This window comes from Gymnodraco acuticeps, unplaced genomic scaffold, assembly GCF_902827175.1.
Source record: "Gymnodraco acuticeps unplaced genomic scaffold, fGymAcu1.1, whole genome shotgun sequence".
Taxonomy (NCBI): domain Eukaryota; kingdom Metazoa; phylum Chordata; class Actinopteri; order Perciformes; family Bathydraconidae; genus Gymnodraco; species Gymnodraco acuticeps.
The window spans coordinates 643828-663469 of NW_022990199.1; the positions used below are offsets into that span (position 1 = coordinate 643828).

A 19642-nucleotide genomic window follows, 5' to 3' on the forward strand; every position below is an offset into this window, starting at 1 on the left:
TGCAGTGACGCGTCCTAAAACCCGGAAGTAAGCTGCGCTCGGATTCCCTCGACAAAAGAGCAGTGGGATTTCTCCATAGGATTTTGGAAAATAGCTCGAAATAAGGTCTGTGGAAAACGAACCTGTTAGATAAATGCACGTTTTGTTCAGCCGGATAATATCCACATGTCTACCCTACTTTTATTATTTTCGAATCATAAATCTAAACGATAGATTTATGATCGATAGATTTATAATTAGCATAAGTTCGTTCATGATGGCTCACTTCAGTGATATGACATCATTGCGAAATTATTAACCGAGTCATTTTCAAGATTGAGTTACAATGATAAACTGGAGTGGCAAAGGATCAGCTGAAGCAAGTAGGCTTGTTTGAGACGCGTTGCGGCTCGCCTCGAAAGTAGACGAGAGTAGCTGATCGCAGCCGGGGGAGGTCTCAAAAAGCTTGCCTGAAGTCGGACAGCTCGGAGTCGGCTTCGTCTTCTTCTTCTTCTCTCGGTTTTTTGGCGGATTGCAAACAACTTTAAGGTGCATACCGCCACCTCCGGAGTCGGCTTGACTCGGTTTGCATTTAAGAATGCACACATGTGTTTAATCGTTAATGTCAGATATGTACTAAGTAAATACATTTGTTCCTGCTCAAGATTAGATTCAACTTTATTGTTATTGCACATATTACAGGTACTGAGACAACGAAATGCACTTTAGCTTCTAACCAGGTGCAACAAGCAGTGAAGTGAAAAGTAATGTACACAATCTACAGAATAAAATATAGAATGAATTGAATGATGAATAAACAGTGAGGGGTATGAATACACTAGATATCAGCCTGTGAGCAGTATGAACAGTGTGTATGAATATGCTAAGATATATAAAGTATGAAAACGGTAAGCAGTGCAAGTATAGTATAAAATATATGGATATTAATTTAATGATGATAAATATTGTGGAACAATGATGAAAAATGGGAATGGATGTGGCGACGTAAAACTGACGCAAAACAACAACAAAGTTTTGCCGAGCCAATTGGAGAGTTTCATCAGCAGTACGTGGTAAAAACCACCAATGAGCGCTCAGCTCGAGATACCAGCGAGTCGTTTCCCATCAAGCATTTCGCTTCCGCAGCCCGTGGAGAGGAACTGCGCCGCCTCGCCGCGCCTCGCTCTCAAGGCTGCGGGCGTCTTTGTCCCGCGAGATTTCAACGTCTCATGTAGGCGGGCCTCCAGAGCAAGTCGGACAAAATGACTAACCATCATGCAACGCACGAGCAAGACGTTGATCGAAATTGCGCAGGTCTGCGCAGGTCTCGCTTGTCTCAAACAAGCCTAGTGCTTCATCCAAAAGGACAGGAGGATGGACTTTATGTTTAGGTGATTTGATCATCAAAGGTAGGCCTAAGTCATTTTCAATGCGGGCCGCCGTGCCGACTTAATTCATTTATAATTGTTACTTGGCTGTGGGTGCCCTGTCATGATAGGTGTTTATATAAATGGTGTTGTTCTGTGTGGTAGAGGGTCGCTGTCATTGATGCGTTTTGCACCCCGGGCCGCTATTTTGATATTCCGCTGAAGTATACACTGTGACGTAATATCTCTTCTTTTTTTTCGAGGGAAGGGGGGAGTCAGAGGGCCTAGGTATAAAAGTCACGGCTCGCCACTGCCCTCTTAGAACCCCCCAAAGCCCCTTCCCCCTCCTCCCTTCTGTCAAGCGACTTTGTTAACCACTTTGAAAAAAAGGTTGATGATATTCGCTCTTCTTTTTCTGACTCACCTTTACTCACCGCTGGGTCACCAGACCCTCCTTCCACCAACACACTGACCTCCTTTTCCCCTCTCTCTCCAAGTGAGGTTCTTACCCTCATTACCTCTGCCCGTCCTACCACTTGTCCTCTGGACCCTATCCCCTCAAACCTTCTTCAGACTATCGCTCCTGATATTCTACCGTTTCTCACCCATTTAATCAACACTTCTGTAACTTCTGGTCACTTTCCAAACAGTCTCAAGGAGGCAAGAGTAAACCCTCTCCTAAAGAAACCCACTCTCACCCCGTCTGATATAAACTACAGGCCTGTCTCTCTCCTCCCGTTCCTTTCTTTAAACAACTCTCCTGTTATCTCCATCAGAACAACCTTCTGGATCCGCACCAGTCTGTTTTCAAGGCAGGTCACTCTACAGAAACTGCCCTCCTTGCTGTCTCTGAAGAACTGCACACTGCTAAAGCAGCCTCCCTCTCCTCTGTCATCATCCTTTTGGACCTGTCTGCTGCATTCGACACGGTGAATCATCAGATCCTCCTTCACACTCTCCAAGAACTTGGAGTTTCAGGCTCTGCACTTTCCCTCCTCACCTCATACATCAAAGACCACACCTTCAGGGTAACTTGTAGAGGGTCCAAGTCCGACCCTTGTCAATTAACTACAGGGGTCCCTCAGGGCTCTGTTCTTGGTCCCCTCCTCTTCTCCCTGTACACAAACTCGCTCGGATCGGTCATTAGCCCGCATGGTTTTTCATACCACTGCTACGCTGACGACACCCAATTAATTCTGTCCTTTCCCCGCTCAGAGACCCAGGTCGTCGCACGCATCTCTGCTTGTCTAGCTGACATCTCTCAGTGGAAGTCTGCCCACCACCTCAAGCTCAACCTTGACAAGACTGAACTGCTTTTCCTTCCGGGAAAAGATTGTCCCACTCTTGACCTAACAATCAACATCGGCACCTCTATTGTTTCCCCGACTCAGACTGCAAGGAATCTGGGTGTGATCCTAGATAACAAACTATCCTTCACTGCAAACATCGCTGCTACAACCCGCTGCTGCAGATACACGCTTTACAACATCAGGAGGACACATCCCCTCCTGACCCAGAAAGCGACGCAGGTTCTGGCCCAGGCCCTTGTCATCTCACGCCTTTACTGCAACTCCCTCCTGGCTGGTCTACCTGCATGTGCATTCCGACCTCTGCAGCTCATCCAGAATGCAGCGGCTCGTCTGGTCTTCAACCTTCCTAAATTCTCCCACACCACTCCGCTCCTCCGCTCCCATCACTGGCTTCCGGTAACTGCTAGAATCCACTTCAAGACAATGGTACTTGCGTACCATGCTGCAAATGGATCTGGCCCTTCCTACATCCAGGACATGGTTAAACCATACACCTCAGCACGTGCACTCCGCATCAGCCAAACGGCTCGCTGCACCTGCACTGCGAGGGGGACCCAAGTTCCCATCAGCAAAAACACGTTGGTTTGCTATCCTGGCTCCAAAATGGTGGAATGAGCTCCCCATTGAAATCAGGACAGCAGATAGCTTGCACATCTTCCGGCGCAGACTGAACACTCATCTCCTTCGACTCCACTTCGAACGATAGAATTACTAACAAAGAATTACTAACAAAGCACTTATATACTAATAAAGGACTCGCTTATCTAAAGCTAGTTGAGTAGCACTTGAAATGTTTTGGCTCTATGAAACCTGATCTACTTATATAATTCAGTTTTCTTCTAGTTTGTATCTTTTTGGTCGAATGCACTTATTGTAAGTCGCTTTGGATAAAAGCGTCAGCTAAATGCAAAGTTGTGTTGATCTCTTGCAGGTTTCGGGTGCCTGTGCCAGATTACACCCCCGCCCCTGCAGGTGTTCAGGGCGAGCGAGACGCCTGGGTTCACGCCATCGACAAACTGTGCTCAGGGTGGAAGAGGAAGTCAATGGGCGAAAACATGTTTGTGGGAATACCGGCTCTACGACATCTTAGCATAGCAGAGGAGCCAGAGGACACAGATCTCCAGTCGATTGGTGGAATAATCACTTATCCTCCAGTTGATTATAAAAATGCAAATCCCCCTCCTTGTGGTGAAGATCATTTATCAGCTGAAGACACGAGTAAAGATGATCCCACAGCTGATGGGACAAAGCCTGTTCCTAAACCTCGCATCAGTAAAAACCTTGCCGTTATAGACCCTGATATGTTGCCTCCCGTATCATCACCCACATCCCCCGGTGTCTCTGCCTCATCTCCCCCGACCCCCCCTCGCCCCTCACCCCTCACCCCTGCCCTCACATCATCCTCCACAGCCCCAGAGTCTCCTAACCCAGAGCCTGTTGTGAAAAGGGCTCCCCCCCTGAGCACCCCGCCGCCTCCACCCCTGAGCACCCCGCCGCCTCCACCCCTGAGCATCCCGCCGCCTCCCCCTTTACCCTTCAAGTTCATGAATTTTAAAAAGCCACGCACCAAAGCCTTCCACTGGGACGTAGTTGGCACAGATAAGGTAACACTGTCACTTGTCAATTAAAACTCCATCCATCAGAAGACTATATATTACCATATTTTAAGTATAAAGCTTACAAAGTGACTCATCAGTGTGAATTATTCATATTTAAATGTGTATTATATGTATTTTTAAGTGTTTTTATTATCGTGGCAATGAAAGGTCAGTTTCAGCTTGGTTTCACTTCATTAGAACCTCATATTGCATCATTGTTGAGAATTATAGTCTGTGTTATCTGTCGTTTATTGCTTCCCCAGCGTTGCTCTTTTGTAATGTTAACATTGATTTCCTCCTATAATGGAGTTGTCTCACTCACACACAATTTGTTTCTTGGCAGATTGCAAAATCATTTTGGAAACAAGAAAGCACCGGGAGGATTGAACTCGACACATCGCGCTTATTTGAGCAATTTGCCGTTAAAGACATGGGGACGTTTTGTGCGTCTGAGCCGAGCACCACGCAGCATATTATGCTCAACCAGAAGATTGCACACAACTTCAGTGAGTAGCTTGATAATGAAAGTCTGAGTTCTTATTTGAAGTTGCTTATTGTGAATAATGTCTGTTATAATAGTTAATTTGCAGTGTTTTATCATGAATTACAATGTTCATGTTGAAATGAAAGGGAATCCTTCTGGAATTAGTCAGATCAATAAGCTTTATGCTCATTTTCAGGTTCAGAGAGACACCAAATAAACAAAAAGGGCCTTTTACTTTCAGTAAATCAAAAGATGTTTTGTGAAATGAATCCAGCAGAGGGAAGCACCACATAGAAAGAGTAACCAGGAACTCTGCAGAATCAGTGTTAATGTCAGTATTCATTTTCATAAATGAGACTAAAACGGCCCATTATGGGGAATCTGACCTGAATCTATTAAGGGAGGGCTGTTAAATGATACCAATGTGCTCTTTTAAAAGGATGAATGAAACTATAATGACAGTGTGTAAGGCAAATAGATGGATGTTCCTCCTCTGTGTCTGCAGGGGGCAGTGTGTCATCAATCCTGCAGTGACACAACTATCCATGCTATCTGCAGAGCTTTTGTAAAGTAGAACATATTCTGTATCTCATCTTTAACGGCTTTTCACTTTTGATTAACTCAGTGTACGTGGCTTGTATATTTCAAGACCCTAGCCAGGGGGTTAGGGGAGAACATCTCAGAAGCTTCCTCTCACAGACTCTGTGCGGCGATACAGATGTGGTGGTGGAGGTGAGCTTCTTAATGGAATCGGTGCGAGTGTACAGGCTGAAAATATAATTAGAAATCACATGTTCATAACATATAGAAAGGGCATCTGAGCGACAATGGCAGGGATTTCCTGTCCTGGCTCAGAATACAGGCTTTCAGAGTGTGTGCTCCTGCCTGACCTGGAAACGTTGGTTGTGTCAGGAGCTGGCGCTGAGAGATGACAGCCTGCAGGCAACCTGAGGCCATGCACATTCTGCTGGAGCTTTAGAAAAAGGTAGACTTTTGAAGAACAAGGTGATCTGTCCGTCTCTTCTTTGGTCTTATTAAAACTGATTGAAAAAGTGACTATTCAGCAGTGGTGGAAGAAGTATGGACACTTTTAAAAGGAAATTAGCAAATGTGTAATGTTAAGACAACTCAATATAAAGTAAGTAAGTCCTGCATTATAACAGTGTCTAATTACTATCATGAAAGTTGCTTCAAAATTGTAATCCATTACAATTAATAGTTACCTGTAAACACTTTTATCGGTAACCAAACCTAAGCATCACAATATAAAAGTAATTATTTCTGTTACTTTTGGATTATCTGTCAAATGCAACTGAGCAATTTAAACTTGGATTTTATTCGGCATATTCAGGCAGTAGCCAATAGAATAATGAAAGTGCACATACTATAGTATAAAATCTGAGAGAAAATGTTGTGTTTAATTGCATAGAGCTAAGATATCACACACTATTTAATGAACATTAAAAAAAACACATACTTTGTTTTATTATTGTAACATTATAATCCTGATTGTAATCCCATTTATTTAGTAATGTGACAGTTATCAGATTACATATTTTTTTATGTAACTCAATGGGGAATACTATGAGCTTTTTTTGTATCCCGATTACGCAATCTGGTTACATGTAATCCCCCAAACCTGATTACTATTAGCAAAATTGAAACTATCATAAAGTTTTAATAATACAGAGAAATATAAAATAAATATACATTTTACAATGTATTATTGAATGTTTATAACTGATGCAATAATAGTAAGAGGTAATGGTGAAGCTACATTTTCATCTGACTGGCAGTAAAATCAAAGTTTGACATAGCACAACATGCTAATACCAGAGGAGGGTACACATCCCTGTAAACTGATTTGATCCATTATAAAAACAGAAGAACTTCCTCAGGATTCAGATCTGAAATGAAGCCATATATTTATTTATACAACAAATAAAATGATAGGTCTTCTCTCTATCTCCTGGCATCCCCCCTCCCTGCATTTGTTTGCATGTTTATCACCACAAACCTGCCTAAACTTGTGGTGTTTATTCAGCTCATATCTGGTTTTTTTGCCACACTATTTATTCATCTGATCCCATTTTACTGGGAGCCATGCATGTGACATTTCTGCGTTGTTGTTGCAAAGATAGCAACATCTCAGCAGATAGTCATGCTGCACCTCCATCAGATGATACCTCAGGTGGTCGATAATTAAACAAATAAGTCAGAACTGTTAATTGGCGTCAGACATAAAGCCGTACCTCTTACTGTGTACATAGCGACTTTAACAACAATATGTTTGTTGCAATTAAACACTGAGGTAGATTGGATAAGTTTGAGTTTGAGCAGTTTGAGCAGGTGTTTGAGTTACTGAGTTTTTTTCTGCTGGTACTCATGTTGATCCTTGTGGGCAAGAAAGAACAACATTGCGTTAAGAATCCATACGACAATGGCTCTAAGGATTCATGTACTTATTTTTAGTATTTTAAGTGCTCGACAGGAATCCAAAGGACTTCTGACAACAAGATTGTTGCTTGTATTGATTGTTTTTATCGCCTTCTTTCGAAAAATACCTACAGAGCAGAAGAGAGAAGGTACTATACAGTTTGTCTGTGAATGAGTACGAGATGGGATTCTGTAACAATAATATCCGTGACCGTCTCTTCACAACGTTCAACTCAGTTTTAGTCATGACGAAATTCTGATGAAATCACACTGGCCCTCTTTGGAGAGATCAGAGGCTAGTAAAGTACTAGGTCTGTTATTTTAGAAAAAAACAATACTATGTAATAAATACTCCATTACAGGTAAAACAATCCTGCATTAAAACATTTACATATGATTAGAGAGATACTTAAAGTATCATAGAGGGTGATTCATTTACATTGTTATATTTTTGATATCGATGAATCGGTGAACAGCGGCATTTTATTGTTATAGCTGGTTAACGTAGAGCTACTTTTAACCAATAAGATATCCAGTGGCCCTTTATCTAAAAAGTAACTAATATACATATAGTAATTAATTGCAGTGGATTAAAAGGAACAATATTTTCCTCTCAAAAGTTGTGGAGTTAAAGTATAGAACAGCGTAAAAAAAAGGAAAAATAGTTCAAAAGAGTTCAGTGAATCTTTCTACCTCTGGGTGAGATCCATTGTGGCGCAATCCTGTTTCAAATTCATGTCCAGCTAATGTGGTTACAGTGTTTCCCACAGATATGAAATATACTTGGGCGGGTGGTGGCAAGGGGGGGGGCACTGTTTGTCAGAGCACTTCATCCTTCTGGGATTTCATGAAGAACAGCTCCAACGCCTGTGTGTATGGGAATGCCTCTGGTGCTGGTCCATTAACTGCCAGTGTTTCCCACAGATCTGAAATATACTTTGGGGGGTGGTGGTAGCGGGGGGGGGTTGAGGTGACGTGCAACAACATGAACCTTTCTGTTGGTCGCTTGTTAGCAGACCCTTCACGCGATGGCAGAGCGAACAGGTACAGGTACAGGCAGGGTCCATAATGATAGCCCTATAGTTTAAATCTACTACCCACACATGAACATATGGAAATGGGTTACTATTTAAAAAAATAAATGTATTTATTAATGTATTTAGGAACCTATCCATGTGATTTTTAGTGGGGGTCGACCTCAAATCCTCTAGGGGGGTCCAGGGGCATGCCCCCCCGGTAAGATTTTATTTTTTATTTTGGAGTTAAATGCATCAATCTGGTGCATTTTGAGGGGAAAATAAAGAGACTAGATCTATGGAAACACCTATATTTAACAGAACTGTATACATTTCAATAATCATAAAATCAAGGCCATAACCAATAACATACCATTTCCAATATGAAAAAAACACTGAAACTTGTTTATTAATTTAGTTTTGGTTCATTTATAGTTGTGAGTGTCTGTGCTCCTGAACCAGCCTCTCCTGTCTCCCTCCTCTCCCTCCTCTCCCTCCTCTCCTGTCTCCCTCCTCTCCTGTCTCCCTCCTCTCCTGTCTCCCTCCTCTCCTGTCTCCCTCCTCTCCTGTCTCCCTCCTCTCCTGTCTCCCTCCTCTCCCCCCTGCTCCTCTTTGAGGCAGCAGCAAAGACTAGTTTTCTCTCAACAAGTTTTAAAAGTGTATCTTACCTTTTTTCACCTAGTTAACTTTTTATTTATTTATTCATGCATATTTTACTAATCACATTACATTTCATTTAGCTGACGCTTTTATCCAAAGCGACTTATAATGACCGATTACAGGGACATTCTCCCTGGAGTAACTAAGGGCTAAGTGCCTTACTCAAGGGCACACTAGTGGTGGTGTTCCTGGCGGGATTTGAACTCACAGCCTTCCGATCTTCAGCCCACCTCACTCTCCATTAGACCAATCACTACCCTCTCAAATGGAAATATGTGTTTACATAAATGGTGACCACACCGTTTGAGACCCACTGAGAACTAAGTTAACTATCTAAACACTCAGAGAGTCCTTTACCTCACCTGAGCTGAGGTTATCCCGAGCTTGAATGACACACAGAGACCAATCAAGGGCTTTGATTTATGATCTGTATGACAGTGGCCATGTCGGCAGGCCACATCATGTGGACAGCCAGTCACCCTGTGTGAGGCAGGCCACTTAACAGGCCAGAAGGAGGCGAGATCAGAGCAAGGGAGCGAGGGATCATTGTCTACAAGTTAATCGATCGCAGATGGCGTCGTGGTCACGGACGAATAAAAAAAAAATATATAAAAAAAACTAAAAACTAAATGGCTCGCGAAATATACTTGGGCGGCCGTTAATATACCTGGGCGGCCCGCCCAAGTATAGTCTATGTGTGGGAAACCCTGGGTTATTTACCTTGAGAGTCCCCATGCACACGGCCTATTTAATGACTGGAAATGTCGCACTCCTAATTAAAAGTACACCTGTGGCTTCCTGCGCCCGGTGTTGAACACTCTCCATCTCCATACTCTAATTTGCCAGAGCAATGGCCAGCTTGTCTGAGTGCCAATCAACAAAGGGCTTGATTTGCACATTTGAGGACAGAAGCCTAGCCATTGTTTTTGGGGCCACAGTTAGTGCTCAAAATTGCATGTTTTCGATATTTAAAAATTAAACCTCATTTAAAAATGGTACATAAGCCTGCTGTTGGTCCTGGTGAGGGAATTAGCGTCTCCAGACTTTAATGTCAAGGATTTAGAGACATGATGATTTCTGCATCCAAAATGCTTAACATTTAATATGATTATTTGTTTGATTTTATGTATCCATCAACTACTGATCCTAAAAAGTATAAGTTTGGTTAATATGCCGATCCTTTTTTATGTTAAAAGTTAGATAAAAAGAAGGAAACCATGTTCATTAGCCGCGTTCACGCCGCATACTTTGCAGTACTTAGTGCCGGCACTTATTACCCCAGGGCACTAATGGCACAAATGGCACATTTCCACCGCAGCGGGGTAGCCCCGTTTAAGCGTCCTCGCTCAGGCCTCGGCCGTCCGAGGCCGTACAGTTTAGGACCTGGGGTAGCAACGCAGTGTAGGCGGGGCGATCGGCTTTTTGGCGGGCTTTTTGGGCGGAGCGACGCTGGGTAAAACTGCAGTGGCGTCATCTTCAATGTGACACAACTCACAAAACACACACAACAATGGAGGATGTGGAAGCGATTCATTTAAAAATGCTGTGTATAAAAATGCTGCAAGCTTGCTTCTAGATATGCGACGCTAGGGATGATCTCGCGTGCGATCTTGTGACGATTCTCTCTGACCAATCAGCAGTCGAGAGTGTTGCCGTCACTAGTTCAGCACTGGCCTGATAGAACCACGATTTTATGGGGCCGGATAAAGAGGGAAAAAGTACACGCTAGCCGGTGCTACGCTTTATGGAAAGGCCACCAAAAACTGTCTCGGACGATTAAGGACGCTTAAACGGGGCTACCCGCTGCAGTGGAAATGCGCCATAAGTACCAATCGCGTTCACACCGGAGTACTTTTCCCTGAGGGAAGATTACGCAAATGAAGCCGCTGACGTCACTTCGTCTTCTTCTGCTTTGGGTTTACTGGCAGGCTGCAAACAACTTCACGGCGTATACTGCCGCCCGAAGTCCCCGGCCGGAAGTCCCCGGAGTTGGGGACTGGCTTCAGTAGAAGCTGCTGGGACTCCCAGCAGCTTCTCCCATGTTTTTTTTTGTGTTTCCATAAATTATTCTCTCTCCATTGGTGCGCTGGGCTAATGCTAATGCTAATGCCAGAAAATACAATGGCGGCTTCACAAAACTTTTTCAGAGTTTTACGGGGCGTGGTTTGCAATTCGCCCAGCCAATCAGAACTGGGGCACTTTTGCCCCCCAGGATAGTACCACCTCTCTAGCAGGCACTAAAAATGGGGGTAAAAGTTCCCGGCACTAAGTACTCCTTTTGGTGTGAACGCAACATAAGGGGTACTAACGGAACTGAAGGGGCAAAGTACGGGGAAAAGTACTCCGGTGTGAACGTGGCTATTGAAGTTACGGCCAGCAGCTACTTAGCTTAGCATAGCTTCGGAGTAGAAGAGTAGAAAAAGGGGGTAACAGTTAGCATAGCTGTGTCGGAAGATAACAAAATCTACGTAAAAAGCATCCTCAGAAGCTCACTCATTATGTGTTAGGCTATAGCCTGTCTTGTTTGTCTTGATCTTAACAAGAAAAAAACTAGTTGCAGTTCTACACGAGCTACGATATAGAAATACATGGATTTCTTAGCTTACCCAGCAACTGTTGTTTAGATTTAGTTTTTTGAGCGGATTAAAAAGACATGATGTACCATGTTAATTACTGAATTTAAAAAGGGTAGTAAAATAATGGTGTTACATTTATGACAGAGCCAGGCTAGCTGCAGCATTTTCAGTCATCTAAGCTAACTGGCTAGCTTCATAGACAGCAGTATTGATCTTCTCATCAACTCTCTTATATTCACACATCGTTTAAGTATTCTTTTTATAAAAGAAAGTATAGTAAAGTATTTGAAGCTTATCAAATATGGGGCTAATTTGTGCAGTCCAGCTATACAAAGCTCTACTTTAGGAAGAGTTTTGACCCAAAGTTAGTTAGTTAGTTAGTTAGTTACAAAGCTCACAACTTATTAAAAGAAAATTGGACTAGTGTCTGAATCTGGCTCAAGCATCTCTGCTGTGTGAAACTCACCAATGTGTTTTACATATATGTTTGAAATTCCTGCAGCCGACTAATGAACGATTCTCACAGCTCCTGAAATATGCAGAGGCATTTTCTGTAATACAAACATCAGCTTTGACTTGATAGAATGCAAATTTCTGCATTTCCCCTAAGGCATCTTGGGGAAAGTAATTAAGCAAAGGACTCCTTTGTCTTCAGAATGCTTTTTGAGTCATTTGATCGCAGGATAAAAAGACCATCTGTCAAGAGGAAAGCTTTCATGTAGCCTACTATTGAGTGTGTTGACTTTTTTTCCCATATCTATTGTTCTTCTAGACATTTTCCTCAAAAGTTTTCCCGTGCTTCCGGGAGAGCTGAAGGACAAACTGTTCGTCATTAACGAGGAAGATGGAGGCCTGTCTGATGGGCACATCACGTCTCTGAGGAGGTATGACTTTGTGCCAAAAAGCGCTGATTGGTATTCATTCCTGATATTGTCACAACGGGAGCCGAGAGGTGAATGACATTTCGCCGCACGGTTAATGGGCGGTTGATGTGTGAGACACAACAGCTTTGAAAAACTAGCCGCTTAGCAACTCAACAAGGGATGTGAGTGCAGCCAGGACAAAGTGAGAAACCACTGCAGGTCATGTGAGGAGGAGGGTCATGGTTTGCACAGCTGTCTCCACAATGTTCTAATACTAAAGAGCAGATACATACATTTTTTATCTCCGGTTATTTGCGGAGATGGAAACTATTGACATGCTCGCGGGAATATATCACTGGAAGTGGGTAAATGCTTCCTAACTGTAACCTGTGGTTTCCGCAGCGTCTTTGGGTGCTGACCTCCTGGAAGACGAGAGTGATCTAATGCACTGTGTGGGGGGCTTTATTTATTCTATAAAAAAAACACAATATATATTTGAATGCGCTTCGGCGTGGGCCTGAGGAATACAATTTTGAAAGAACCACTCCCAACAGGTGCTGCAATATTAATGGCCGTTGCTACTCCAGTTGCTCATGAAAAAGTGAATGCCTTTGCTTTGAGGTCAGAATGCACAGAAATGTCGGAAGGAGGAAGTCCAATTTAAGAGGAGTTCAAAGGCAGTGCGAGTGAGTAAATGGCCGTTAATTCCCAGTGTCTTGTTGTTTTATAGAACTACTTGGCTTTTAATCACGCCCCACTATCTGGGCCACTGGAAATAAATGTAATGGCATCAGTTTAAGGCGGGGAGGTAAAGAACATGGGATGACAGAAAGATGCAAAAGGGGAAGGTATGTGATATAAAAATGAAAACCTCCCCAACTGTCACATGCATTTTTAATATGTACCTATAGGTTTTTATTTTAACTGTTGGATATACAAGGAGCGATATATTTTACATGGACTCAGAACCACATAGCTTAAATGTATTAATCAGCCTAAAATAGCAAGCAGATAAATAACTAAACTTCATATATAAAATTAGCTACATTTTTAAAACAGCTAAACCTTTTATGCAGAGGTTATCAGGGGGGAAAAGCAAATAATTAGTGTATTTTGTACACGGGTTGTAGTACTATTACTTATTAAAAAACAAATGTTCTATTATACTTACAACCTATTAAATGTCTTCAAGCTGTAGAAATCCAACTCCCTTAAAGTTATGATAAACAGACAACAAGAGACTAGTTGGTAAACAAAATGGAGCAATTAAATATTTGCCGACACTCGTAGTAAGAAGTGGATGGAAAAGAACATTTAGAGAGCCTTAAGGTATTAAAAAAACTAGTATGGAATCTAACAAGAATAGTAAAATTGTAACGTTTTGTTTCAAGGTACGTCCCCACGTTGGATGATGTGGAAATGTACAAATCCCACAAAGGACCTGTGGCAGAGCTGCATATTGTGGACCAGTACATGATGGAGGTACAGTTAATAGCTCCGAATATTAACAAGGCTCAAGATTACTATAATTAACAATGTCAGATTATCAGGATTTGATATGAACAGGCTGGCTCTAAAGCAGCTCTTTCTCTTATATCACTTTCTTATAAAAAAAGAGTGGTTGAGTCGACAATGCATCTGCCCCTTCTTTTTCTGTGGGTGTCGTGACAAGCTCTTACCGTTCATGTGTTATCACCTGCCAGCATGCAGCCTTCTGACCGTGTGGTCGGATCCAGGCTGCAGGAGGGAGGCAGATGAGCAGCAGGATCAGCCCACAGTGCCTCAGGAATATTTGACACTTGTCATAAGGCATTGCCTATAGAAACCTCATGTAAGGCCGGAGGCAAAAGGATTTGGTGCTGGACTGCAATCAACCTGAATTACACCAAATAGACAAAATAATCAATAATCTTAGGTATGCAAGTGTTGCACTAAAAAGCAAGAAAAATGGTTACCATTTGAAACTTAGGTGATTACTTACTCCTTTAGGGGGTTTTCTTTCCACGTTATAATTGTCAGTTGCTCCACAGATGTTCTCCCAAAAACTATGAATAATGAAAAAAGATGAATTTTTTTTTTTTATGAATCATCAAAGATTGACATGCATCTTTATCACTTGGAGTAAGTGAGTCCATCATGTATCCTCATCTGCTCTCAGCTCCTCACTGCATAGGATAGTGCGTCATATAACCAACATGATCACCATTTTCTACAGAAAATCATTATCCCCGGATAATGAATCAGGCTGATAGGTGATCCTATGTCTAGTATTGTATCTAGCGCCCAGTCTTTAGCAAATGTTAGAACCCTAACACGCTAAATTGTGACGGTGAACCTGGTAAAAAGAATACCTGCTAAACATAAGCATGTTAGGATGTTTTGGGAAATAAGCACAATGCTTACCTCAGGGTTAAGCCAAAGAAAGAATCCTCACTGCTGGCATGGCTGTAGAGAGTTGAATACACATATTTTTTTATTCTAAGTGATCACTTTCACAGAGAGGACACAACCGTAACATCTCAGAACAAATGTCGTAACATTAAAGAAGCACTGACCTTTTCCCTGAGATAAATCTAATCCTAATAATGCTTTGCAGGCTTCTCTGAGAATATTGCACTACACTGTATTAGGTCTTTGTTTGTTCTTTAATCCTGCCTGTCATGCTTTCTCTGGAAACTTCAATCATGTGCAGAAATCACACAAAAGAGTATTCCTTTTTAAATCTGAAATCTAGTGAACAGGAGTCTCTGATCCAGGTTAAATTATGCAAACTACTCGACTTGTGAGTGAACACTTGAAACTGTACATGTTTGCCTTAGCATGGAGTCAATGTGAACAGTTAATGCTGGATTAGACATTTTAAAGACAAGGAGCATTGAGCAGGATGACATTCTGGGATTTCATTTTATTTTGTGGAAATAGCCAAATGATTACATGAACTTGATTCCTCACACTCATCCCAATATCTTTCCTGAGAATATGTCAATCAAAAGTGCCCTTTGACTTTTAGGAGAAGCTCTCTGAGCTTGAGCGAGATGCTCTGACAAGGTGTAATGATTTATTAGAGGTTAGCGCTGACTCAAAGGTCGACTAGGCAGCTCAGCCAATCGCTTCGAGGTGTCAGGCCTTCACTTTCTCTGTTAAATCAGCCTTTCTACAGGCCTGCAGCTCTCCACTTTAGCCCGAGGTAATCTCACCAAAGAGTCTGTGAGAAAAAGTCGCAGCGACATCATCTCCTCTCAGTATCTCCCTGCTTTTTAGATAATAATCACATGGAAATAGGTTGTGTGATAATTGCACTCTGTTCTGTATGCACACAGCTCATTACACTCACTTCTTCTCCCCCGCTGCAGATGTGCAACATCCCGTGTCTGAGCACACAGCTCGACCTGCTGCTGACTCTGAGAGAGCTTCCGATCGGCATGAAAGACCTGCAGCCAGTGAGTTTACTCCATCACCTATGGAGAGAAATCAAAAGGTTGAATCAGAGGTTGAGCTGTTTTAAAGTCGGCTTTGTTTCCTACAAGCTGAAATTGGGTGAAACCGCACGGCACAGGAGGAGAACAAGTACATGCTAATGTATTCTAATGTTCAGATACATCGTGGCAATAGACATAAATGAAAAGAACAACTGGGCGGAAAGTGTCATTAATACATGAAAGCTTTTCTCCCTCCTGTTTGAGATTTATGTTTGAAGTGGTGGATGAAGTGGTTTCTGTATTTGCTGGATGGTAAAGTGTCTTGAAAACAGAAAGGCAGGACAGGCACACCTCTCCTCGTTAGACAGAGAAGAACAGATGGATCTTAATCAAATCAAGTTTCACTTTTCTGTCGGTGGTGTAAATCATACATTGTTTTTTTTATCGTTATCAGAAAAACCAATAAAAATCCATTTTGGAGTTTTCCCAGGGGAGAGCTGTGGAAATATTTCTTAATTTAACTTTATTCAACAAACCTCTGGACTCTCTTCAAAGACAATCACTCAAGCAGATAAAACAAATACACACCAAGTTATTTAAATAGATTTCTTAAACTTGAAATTTGAAACAATGTTAAAAAAGGGCCCTATTCTACTTGTCTTTTGGTTCATATCAGTATGTAGTGTCTCTCCTGTGACATGTCTCCATGCTTTAATGTTCAAAAATCTCTTTATTGTTCTCATACTGCCTGTGCTGCAGCACCTCTTTTCACCCTCTGTCTGAAACCAGAGCCCAGTCTGCTCTGATTGGTTAGCTGGCCGGCTCTGTTATGATTGATCAACCGCTTAGAGATGTCCCGCCCCTTAGCCTCACGTACAATGTGTTGGAGCGCTAGCCAATAGAAGCGCAATTGTTATGTAGTGATGACTCCTTTGTTTACTTCACTAACAAAATGACAAGTGGAGGCGTTTAGGCGGGGGTTAATGGAGTGAACTTTGGGATTTTAGCCTTTGCAGACCATTTACATGCACACAAACCTATAGAACAACCCCAAAAGGGCCCCTTTAAGGCTTGCACAGTGTATCCAGACATCTCCAGTTCAACATTAGTCAGACTAATCATTAACGCTCGTACAGAGGATTGTTGTTTATTGGCGTTGAGGACTGCAGGCTGTGAAGATATTGCAGTCAGACCAGAGAGAGTACCTCCCAGCTCCTCAGCTGTTTCTTTTTTATTCTCTCAGCCTCTGTTCCTTTCTGCATCAGTGCTTCAGTCCTAATCTCTTGTCTGCTGACAGTTTGAGAATAAGAGAAACAAAGGATAAGAATGATGGCACTGTAATCCGTTGAAGGTGATAGTCATTTCTCTTTGTCTTAAACACAACATACTGTGAGCAGGCAAGATGACTTGACAGGAAATATTCGCTTTTTCATTAAGTTTCAATTTACGCATGGCTTTTTCTTTCGGATGTTGTTGCTCTTGCTGCTGTGTTGTGACTTGGATATATATTTAATAAGATTGTTCTTTTAATTAAACCATAGTTATTGTGTGCAGGAACAAAGTATATTTCTTTCTGACATACGATCAGCATCACAATACAATGTTCAGGCATGAAAAAGTGAAGGTGCTTTGTTGCAGAAGATTCTAAATCGGTCAATTCTCTGACAGCAGACTTCTTAAGGCCCGAACATTAAAGGGGATTTACTCGCCAGCAGACAGACATGAGGGCTTTAGGAGACAAAATGGAGAAGTCCCCATCTGGGGGATGTTTCTTACCTATGATGTATTCGTTGGTGCTTCGCCTCACTGTCAGGATGTCATGTTTTCTTCTGCATTGTGGATCTGGCTTCTTCTTTAAACTGTGCTCGGTGTGCAAGTATTTCCAAATATTATTCAGAGACGCAAAGACACAAAATCAAAGCGAGTGATTCTTACACAAAGAGATCTCTGGACAGGGAGGTATGACTGGTAGAACCAAATATAACTTCATCAGCACATATACCTCATTCACACCAACGCAACTCCGGTTCAAGCTCCGTGCTAGAGCTTTTCAGGTTCAGAACCGGATCTTCAGTGGACCACTGCTGCTTGTTAAGTGTCTCCATCGTTGTGTACAAACTGGATACAACGCGGGCTTTTTGTTGTTGTTCAGGAGTTGATCCCGCCCCCGCCTCGACGTTAGCGTGACGTAGGTGGTGCTTTTGCTCTAGCCGGACAATTTTTTGGTGCTTGAAACGAACTGGATTCCGGAGCTAAGAGGCTGCTCCGCTGCGGTGTGAACAGGAAAACCTGGTGCTTTTCAAGCTCCAGCTCCGAACCGGCCCTGAAACACCATTGGTGTGAATGAGGTGATAGATATAAAGAACTCAAGTAAAAGTTGTACATGTTTGTCAAATAAAAAGAGATAACCAAACAATTAACGCAGGGAATCAGTAGTATAGAATAATTATTTATTGTGTCTTTTTAAAGTAAAGACCTGCATAGAATATAACTATGGCAATTTATTCTATAATAATCAGGGATGCTCCGATCGATCGGCCACCGATCGTTATCGGCCGATATTCACTCTCTGCTGATCGATCGGTGCTCTCTATAAAGGCCGATCGTGAGAGCCGATCACATGACGTAAAACACATGACACTTTTCTCTAAGCTCGCCAAAATGGCTTCACCGGTCTGGCAGTATTTTAAGATGTCCGAAAAAGACAATAAAATAGCGGTATGCAACGTGTGTGAAGCAGAAATCCTGCAGCTCCACCCGCTGTGACGGACCGGTGAGCGGAGCAAAACACACACTAAGAGTTAGAACTAACACACTTAGCTATTTTATCTACCTCTGGAACTAGCTAAACTAGTTATACATATATTTATTCTTCACTGTCGGGTCACTCATTACTGGATCAGTGAGCTGCATGAGACGATACTGACAGGCTGAGAGAGAGAGATACTGATTCCGGCGATCGGCCCCAAAATTGGCGATCGGAGCATCCCTATTTCACAATTGACTTCTTTACTTCTTTTTGTAAACATTTAACCTTAAAACTAGATATATTGTACTCTAAAAACAGGCTACATAACATGGGCTTATTTATGTTTTAAACAAACTAGTTTGCTATGATTGTACAGATGGTTTTCCGCAAAGCCAGTAGATAAGAAGAAGCTGGATACTCATTTTCTCTCCTGTGTTATTCTTTGTGTCCCACTATAGTTCTGGGGAGTTATTCTTAAAACAGGAGCATATGGTGGGAGCTGCTGTCTGGCATGGACTTTATTCATTGTCAACGACTACGATTCCCATAGCACCGACTGCTTTTTTTTCTTCCATACACAGCATTGGCAAAACCTAAAATACCAGCTTCATTTCTTTTCAGCTTTTTATTATAATTTCTATCCATATTCAGCAGGATCTGTTCAGCGCTGGTTAAGCAGGGAGACTGTGTGATATTCTAGAGGGATATTAAGTACTTGACACAATTGCATACCAAATAATGATCCTGCCAAACAACAAGGCTCTGAGTATTTATTGTATGGGGGTTAAATGAAGTGTTGTGAGATTGATTTTTATCCTTGTAATGTATAATACTAAAGCCTCAAGTTATTTTTGTCGACACAGTCAGCACAAGGAGCCCGAAAACAAGCTCCGGGTGTACACCACTTAAAATGTCACAAAGATGTTGTGTGAAGAAAATGAATGTGGCTAGAATACAGAACAAAATAACTCTGCGTTTGTCTTTCAGCTGATTAACCAGAAGATCAGAATGTGCACACAGCTGAACAACTGCAGGTCATTTGTTTCCGTGCTGGAGTACCTCCTCACCGTTGGCAATTACCTCAACGAGAACGCAAGGAAGGAAAAGGCCAAGGGATTTCGCCTCTCCTCCTTAACTAAAGTATGACTCCACTGCTGTTGCCTGACCTTTGATGGAGCTGCAGCA

At 42.3% G+C, this 19642-nt stretch overlaps 1 protein-coding gene across 1 annotated transcript in view; it reads left to right on the forward strand.

Annotated features, from left to right (window-relative positions):
* LOC117547446 (formin-like protein 13) overlaps window positions 1-19642 on the forward strand; it is a 44366-nt gene that overhangs the window by 12776 nt on the left and 11948 nt on the right. The window contains exons 7-12 of the mRNA XM_034218202.1: window positions 3588-4260; window positions 4598-4760; window positions 12199-12310; window positions 13681-13771; window positions 15643-15729; window positions 19445-19597. Of these exons, the coding sequence (XP_034074093.1) occupies window positions 3588-4260; window positions 4598-4760; window positions 12199-12310; window positions 13681-13771; window positions 15643-15729; window positions 19445-19597 (1279 nt within the window). The remainder of the gene's footprint in view (window positions 1-3587; window positions 4261-4597; window positions 4761-12198; window positions 12311-13680; window positions 13772-15642; window positions 15730-19444; window positions 19598-19642) is intronic.